The sequence below is a fragment of the Salvelinus fontinalis genome, chromosome 31 (assembly GCF_029448725.1).
Source record: "Salvelinus fontinalis isolate EN_2023a chromosome 31, ASM2944872v1, whole genome shotgun sequence".
NCBI classification, from domain to species: Eukaryota; Metazoa; Chordata; class Actinopteri; order Salmoniformes; family Salmonidae; genus Salvelinus; species Salvelinus fontinalis.
The window spans coordinates 40,103,374-40,111,350 of record NC_074695.1 but is presented as its reverse complement, the minus strand read 5'-3'; the positions used below and the strand labels follow the sequence as shown (position 1 = coordinate 40,111,350).

General features: G+C 42.6%; 1 protein-coding gene across 10 annotated transcripts in view; it reads right to left on the bottom strand.

The window, feature by feature from the left end:
- Positions 1 to 1,755: 1,755 nt before the first annotated feature.
- The window catches only part of prdm16 (PR domain containing 16), a 147,776-nt gene continuing 141,554 nt past the window's right edge, over positions 1,756 to 7,977 (bottom strand). For 9 of the 10 annotated variants that reach the window (XM_055892624.1, XM_055892627.1, XM_055892625.1 and 6 more), the window contains 3 exons: positions 6,800 to 7,075; positions 6,016 to 6,199; positions 1,756 to 5,518 (listed from right to left, as the gene is read on the bottom strand). In XM_055892624.1, coding sequence (XP_055748599.1) covers positions 5,384 to 5,518; positions 6,016 to 6,199; positions 6,800 to 7,075 — 595 coding nt within the window. In that variant the 3' untranslated portion in view covers positions 1,756 to 5,383. The remainder of the gene's footprint in view (positions 5,519 to 6,015; positions 6,200 to 6,799; positions 7,076 to 7,977) is intronic. The other variant, XM_055892631.1, reaches the window with a different exon arrangement.

Genomic DNA, 7,977 nt, shown 5'->3' with positions numbered 1-7,977 from the left:
GTAATTAATGAATAGCATACTCCCCTGCGGAATGGGGTTGGAGAAACGTAGCCAAACCACTCTCATATTTATAGAAGGAACTATGCAAGAACTGACCATCCACGAGATCAAAATAAGTACAAAAATAAAAACAAGTTTAGCCAAGTTTTGAGGCTATACTATGTAGATTTACAATTATATTGTCTACAAACAATGGAGGAAAAAAAGCATATTTGGGGTTCTGGCGGGGTAGGACAGGCGAACTAAACTCATTAGGCAATTATAAATTATACTTTTTAAGTATGGAACGCCGTTTGGGTCTTTGCGTGTCAAAAAAGATACACGTCAAATAAGCTTTTAATTTGACACGTCAAATAACACAATTCCATTATAGAATGTTGTGTGTGCTGAATTTGCTTGTGCAAGCCAAGCGCCACCATTACGACCACTGTCAAAGCTGCACAATACTGCGTTGGTAATAAGGCATTATTTGTTCAACCGAATGGGAAACGTCGGTGTTAGCATTTTAAATTAGATCAGGATAAAAAATGTTTGCAAATATATTTGATACCGATGTTATTAGCAACTTCTGGGGTACCTAGCTAGCGCCAATGCAACCAGCCTGAAAACTGACCAGCAGAAACTGCAGTAATTTTCAAAATTCTTAGCAATGATTTAGGATTCCATGTTAGTAAGTATTAGCTAGGTAGCCACTTGTTGTTCTCTCAATTAAATAACTAGCTAGCCTGCTACTTAACCCTGTTGCCCACGTTATAACGTTATAAGCAGCCAGCTTGACAGGCTTGACAGGACCGGGTTATTTGTTGTATAGCTAGCCACAATAATGATTAGCCACATAGTGGAATTTGCGTTTCGCCTTCAAACTAAAAGTCCCTCGTTTAAAGTGACGCAGAAGATTACAATTGGTGGAATCATGCCATATTTAGACAAGATCATGTTGAACAAGGTTGAGTGTTGGAATGTGGAGCAATGAAATTGTATAAGAGTCTACTCGGCGACACCCACAGAACACAACTGTGAAGAGTTTACGCAAATATTAGCATCTTAGCTTTTATTGCGGGACTTTGACTGTGGGAAATCACCTGCCCAGTCAGCCTATTGTGCGCATTGACATTCACATTGATTGGGGATCAATGAAATGGGTATCAGTCTACTCAGTACCAAAGTGCTTTTTCAGAGTTATCAGGTGCCAAACATCCACATTGCATTGTTTTTCCTCTGGAATAGTGTTCAGTAGGTTGACTGGTACAATAAATGTGGCTCAATTCACAGTGGTTTCAGAGTCCCGCAATAAGAAATACGATGCTGATGTCACTGAGTAGACTGATACCCCATGTCATTGATCCACAATCCATAGGTAAGGCTGTACAGTGAAATAAGTATGCCCCCAATAAAATTCTATAGTCTAACAAAATTCACAGTGTAATTTCAACAGACTTTAGTCAAATTAACAAATTATTGTATCGCTTAGCATGATCTATTCCATTATGGCATGATTCCGCTATTTGTATTAATTTGCATTACTTTCAATTAAACTTTTATTTTGAAGGCAAATCGCAAATGCCACTATTGTGCCTTCTCCTTATTGTATCTAGCTTCACGACGGTAGGTCCGACCATCATTAATCAAATAAGAACTTTTTTAGAAAATAGGGGTCTTTTAGATGATGACACCTAGCTAGAACAATAGCTAGCTAACTTATGCAGAGAAGAGAGACAGAGTTCTCTGTAGGGTACATGACAAATACAAGGGACATTTCATATAAAAAGCACACAGGTTTTTATTGCATATCAATTTCATGTATAAATTCTTCATAGCATTGGAAAGATTACATTTGGTATACATTTCTATTCTACAGAATTAACATCAGAATCATATCAATTCCATGAAATTTCTCTGAAGTACATCTTCAATAATCACAAGCATCAAAAAAAACTTCAATTTCAGAATTGTTCAATATTATTCTACAATCCTTTCATTTTTTTCATTACAGCTTTCTCCCACAATCTTTTTTGTATTCATTTAAGAACCACCTGCCCAATACATTTGTAAGGACTTGAAGTCAAACCTACTAACCTAACCACATGTACAATAAGTGCATCTACGGATTCATAATTTTTTATTTCATTTTTTAATTTAAGATACACATTTCACAAATGGACATCATTATGACTGCCAAACACGTCATGCACAATATCTTTTTAATAAACATAACAGAGGTGATACAACTCGGATTCAAATGAAACGAGCACCATCCATTTAAACCCATATTTTTTTCATTGAATTTTTCAGACATATGCAACATTGCTTTTTAAAATACTATACAGTTAAAAAGAAACTTTTTTTTGTTGTTTTTTTGTACTTTTTCCTGTAACAGTGGGGAAAGAACAGCAACCGTATTCTGAAGTTATCAGTTTGTGACCATTTGCCAGATCCTTTCAAAAGCTGGCAATGTGATCTTTGACTTCAATGTGCATCCATAATTCTACAACCGACAGCGCGCACTTATTACAGTAGTACATGACATGAATTACTCCATATATAGTATACCTAAATATTTAGTAACCCCAGTCTCTGCATTTAATAGTAATGTATTGCAAAACAATGTGTTAACCGTGGATCCACATTTAGTATAGCAAGACAGAGACCTCTGTCATCATTATCATCAGACATGAAATGATGCAGCAGAACTAGTATCCCCCTGCCACCTGCTGACAAAAAAAATTAAATTACAGTGCTTCAGTTACTGATTTTTTTCCAAGTTCATCATCATTTTAAGTGAGGGTTGATCATCCTCTCCAAGTGAGGCAAATCAGGTTTACTCCTAGTAACTCTTTAGTGACAGAGACCCATGCCTGCCCAGTTTGTTGTTTTGGACCCATGCGTTTAAGTGCTGGTCTGAACCTATCCCGCCCAGTCCTGAAAGTCTTAATTCACATGTCCAGCGTGAAAGCAACTTTTGCGATTTACAGTGAAAAACCCTTCAACTTACAGCGACATGAAATAAAAACCCCAGCGCAGTATTAAGTGCCATCTCTACCTTTGTCTACAGTTTGGAATGAAATCCCCTAAATGAGAAGATAATTGGGAGGAAGGGAATTGACAAGGGATTTATCACAAAGAGTGTGTTTGCAAATATGAATACAAAGTGAATAGAAGTCTTTGAAACTTAAAATCCTATGTATGTCATATTTCTCTCCAAACCAGAAGCATTTCCTGGTTTGATTTCTTTCCTAGTTTGATTGTTTAATTATTTTGCTGGTCTCACAGTACAGTAAATGTGTTCTGCTGGGTGTTAAAACCCTTTACAGAAAATCAAACTCATCTCAGTTACAGCTGGAGTAAAGGGTGAACCATCAAGCTATGACCAGTGGGTTATATGCCTCCAAGGTAGAAACATACTCTTCTCAGGATTAAAAGTCTCTCGGCTGTCGAAACCCTCATGCCAACACTAGTTAAAGGAACCATTTAACCCCGAGAGTAATGCAACTTCTACTAACAAGTGGAAATATGATAGAATGGTACACTGTAGTTGGACACTATCTGAAAAACAATGTTGATTTTATCTATGACTGGGCATTCTGAGACATTTTTTTCTAAAACCACCTGGTCAGATTTAAAAAGAATAATTCCTACAATTTGAAACCATCAAAGCAGAATCTGAGCACTAATAAACTGATTGAGTTGATTGGAATTGTTATCGAGTAAAATGTATTTGCTTATACTTAGGATCAATGATAAGCTAACAATACAATGCCCTGGCATCCAAATCACCTGACATTCATAGTGAAGGCTTCCATTTCATAAAATGGCCACCGTAAGACTTCCAACACAAAACATACTGGTTGAAATGATTGAACTGAAGCGAGACAAACCAAACCTCATGCTAGACACAACATTGCAAAACATGATCTAAACAATCTAGAACTACCATGTCACTATAAATAAAAACAGCTGATTTTCATGCTTTCTTTCCAATTTGGCACACTGGTCTTTACAGAAAAAAAACATTGAAACCCAGATTCAAAATCTCGGTCGCGTTTCGATTCAACTTCATTCCTTCAGCAACACTTAAAAGAGGGATAAAACAAAATACTTTTTTTCGTTTTCATTTGTCACTTGTCTCCAATCGTGACATTTTTTTTAACCTAAATAAATAGAATACACACACTCTTTAAATCAAATATATCAGAAGGTAAAAACAACAACTATGACAGCAATTAAAACCCCTCGAAAAAGAAATGATTGTCGGAGAACAAAACCTTTTCTATGGGTTATTTGGCACATACCACTCTTGCTATGAACGTCCAGGTTATTTTGTACATCATACAACAATATCATACAATTTTGGTCCTTCACTAAATAATTATATTAACATTTGAGCACGGAGGTGCCTAAAATGAGACAATACTGTTTTATCAAAGAGAAAAACACAAAATGGAATCACGTTAACAAATGAGCAAAAAAGGGGAAATTGGCTTTCCCTATTCTAACCAATGGACATCGATTTAACCTCTTGTTCACCGGATAACTTTTGAGTTCGAGACTTTGTCCTCTTCAATGCCCATTATATGTTGGGGACGGTCATTCTCCATGACATCATTGCCATTCGAGCTTGATGCATCATCCTACTGTACTTTCTTTATAAACAAAAGCCAGAGTGCCGTTTCCTGCTCTAACATTTAACATTGTGCTATTATTGATTTGAAACAAGAATGAAGAGAGTGAAGGCATTGGATATGATGGTGGAGGGGGTGGTCCATCAGCTAACAAGCTAGTTAGTACATCCCCACTATGTGTTGATACTGCTGCTCCTCCCACCCACTGAAACAGCACCCCCCTATGGACATGCAGTGCATATGTTCCAGACCGACTGTTACTGTATCTGTTGCTATTGAGACATTGTGTTAGACTGTGTAGAATAGATGGCCGTTTTGCTCTCCTAGTGACGCGTTTACACACTCAAACATAACTGTCTCTGAGAGTCCAACCAAAGGGGTTCGCTGGGGCGGAGTGGGCGGGTCTTGTAGAATGACTGGGGTTTGGGGTGGTCAATCCTGGGATGTCCTTCACTCCTCTACAGGGAGGATCTCTGCCTGCGACTGTCTGTTTGTCTGAGGGGCCCCTCGTACACACACGCACTAACGTGGGCATGCACGAATCAATGCGCGCACGCACACAAAAACACACACACACACACCCACACACACAGAGAAGGGCAGGAGCCAGGAGTCCTCTCTTTTCTCAGGCCGGGGGTGCGTGAAGTTGAGTTGTCTTCCGTAGTAGCCTCCTACTTTCTGCCGCGCTCTCTCTCTCTCTCTCTCTCTCTCTGTCACTTTTCTTATTTTTATCGTGATACTATACTGCCTCCCTCCTCTCTCTCCTAGATGTGGTTGAGTGGGTGAAAGCTGCTCGTCTCGGACGGGCCCCCTCCCATGCTCAGCCAGGCATCCAGTGAGTTCTGGGAGGACGCGTGCAAAGGGTTGTTCTCCGACAGAGACAGCATCATTGCATAAGCCTGGAGGAGACAGAGAAATTACAAACAAAATCAACATCCATTGGTCAGGAACCATTTTGTGAGTCTCCGCGTTGTCAGCCAATCGAACATGACTGTCATTATTGTCGATAAAACGCCAAGAGATGCTCCATCTCGGATTAGGAGTATCGTTTCAGCGATTGCAACATGTCTGGGCATGCAAGAGGTCAAAGGTGAGCGAGCAGTGTGACGCTGCTGATTGGACAGTAGGTTTAGAGAAGGAGAACGTTAATAGCTCAGTTAGTAGGTAAGTTAAGCGAAAGGTGAGGCATGTCAACGAGAAGAACACTGGTCTTTTATTCAGCGACTCTCATCCCGACACTCTATACAGCAACACAGAACAACATTGGCCACGTTGTCATGCGTTTTCTTCGTTGTATTTCCCTTATCATCGAACTCAAGCTTTCGTACCAATGTCCAAAATGATTTGCCACTTTCTGCCTCCCTCCCTCGCTCTCTTTCTACGAGAGTCCACCTACCTGGGTTTTAGCCTGCCTGTACAGAGTCTCTTTCAGGGCCTCAGACTCGAGCGAGCCGGTGTTAAAAATGTCTTTAACATCAAAGGGGGGCTCCTCGCTGCTGCTGGCCTTATGCAGCTCCAGGCCCTTGGGGAAGCTGGGCAGGGACTCCAGGTCTAACAGCCCACCGTCCTCCTCTATACACCTGCAGCAGCACCAGGGAGGGGGAGGGGAATGGGAGGGGGAGGGGAATGAGGGAAAGGGGAAGGAGAGGTTGTGGAGGAGGAAGGGGAAGGAGCATCCTCAGTTAGCCCAACCAATACTGTCTTGTAACTCGATGGATGGACTTTTGATGGCGCATGCATGGTGGGGGCAGATGTACGGACGGATGGATGGAGACGGACGGGATAGGGGCTATGGAGGACACCGAGAGAGAGAGAGAGGACCACGGATGCACTGAAAGGGGAAGGGGGAGCTAAAAGGCTCAACCATTTGGAGCTACTGTGCTCGGTGCGGGGAGAGAGAGACTGACAGGCACAGACAGGTGGACATGGAATGGAACTGTGAGAGTTCTATCTGCATCCCGACACCCTTTTTTCACCGTCTAGCTCTCGTTGACCTCACTGCACTGCCATTACAGGGAGGGCAGGTCATGCATTGTTACATTTGATTAGTTTTGTTAGTTGGAACGGGAGGAGACAGAGGTGGCTGTTGTGATTGGGTGGGTATGTTTGTGGAGGTGTTGTGTGGTGTGCTGTCTGTAGTTGTGTGTAACTATGTCTGTATTCTACCAGATAGGACATACCTGCGGGTGTGTTCGTAGCTCATGGCTAGCGGTGTGGCCTCCTCCTCTTCTTCCGCCTCCTCCTCTTCTTCGTCCTCGTACGCCTCCGGCGTAACCATAGTGACCGGGGAGGGGGACTCAGGCGCCTCGTCCTGAGACTTCTCTGTCAGGCTGCCTTCCTCCTCCTCTTCGTCATCTCCCTCCGCCTCCTCCTCCTCTTCCTCCAGCCCCCGGGCTGCCATCTTGGAGTTGGACAGGCTGTGGCTAGATGGACGCTCCTCTTCCGCAACCTCTGACCTGCAACGACGAGAACCTTATTGATTTTGAGCTTTATTTCTTGCAACAAAAAAAATTGGTTCCTTTCATTTCAATAAAATACAATCTACTATATTCTTAAAATGTCTTGGTTGACCCCCATTGGGCTTAATAGGTGGAACTATGCATCCAAATAATCTAATGCCATCCGTTTTCTCTCCTCATCTCCTCACATTCACTGCTCAGCTCGCTATTTCCACCCATTCTGCTTTGGCTGGATGAGCGGAGATGAGGGAGAGAAGACGGGAGGAGAGGATGGCCCTCTTACCTCCATATTAGGACTTTAATTGGTCTTTCTAGGCCCACTGTCCTAGCTCCCTCAGTGGGCCACGGCCAGGCACCCCTTCTGTCTGTCTGCCTGTCTGTCTGTCAATAGGCAATGAGTCATACTTTGCACAGCCATAACTAAGCTGCCAGGAGCTCCGTTGACAGCGAGCAGAGCCCCATTCCCACTATCCAAGCAAACACACATGTGTCGACAATTGTCGAGACCCGTTTCAAAGGGGAAACGGAGCCGAATGATTAATTGGCTAATTCCTGAGAATCAGTATATAGGCAAGAATGGCTCAAATGGTTCGATCGGGCCCCAATTCTGGATGCTGTGTGTGTGTGTGTGTGTGTGTGTATAGAAGTGTGTGTGTGTGTGTGTGTGTAGGAGTGTGTGTGTGTGTGTGGGAGTGTGTGTGTGTGTAGGGGGGGGCGATGGCTGCACTGCAAAGCAGCCATTGCGACCTGCCGCCTTTACATTATCCAGCCCCCCCCACCTCGGTCTCCGCCGCTTCATGACTCATGATGTCATTTCCTCAGGGGGAGCGCGTTTACCCTACAAGAAGCCGGACAGACGGACATTTATCAAACCAGACAGGATACCTTCGGGGAGCGAA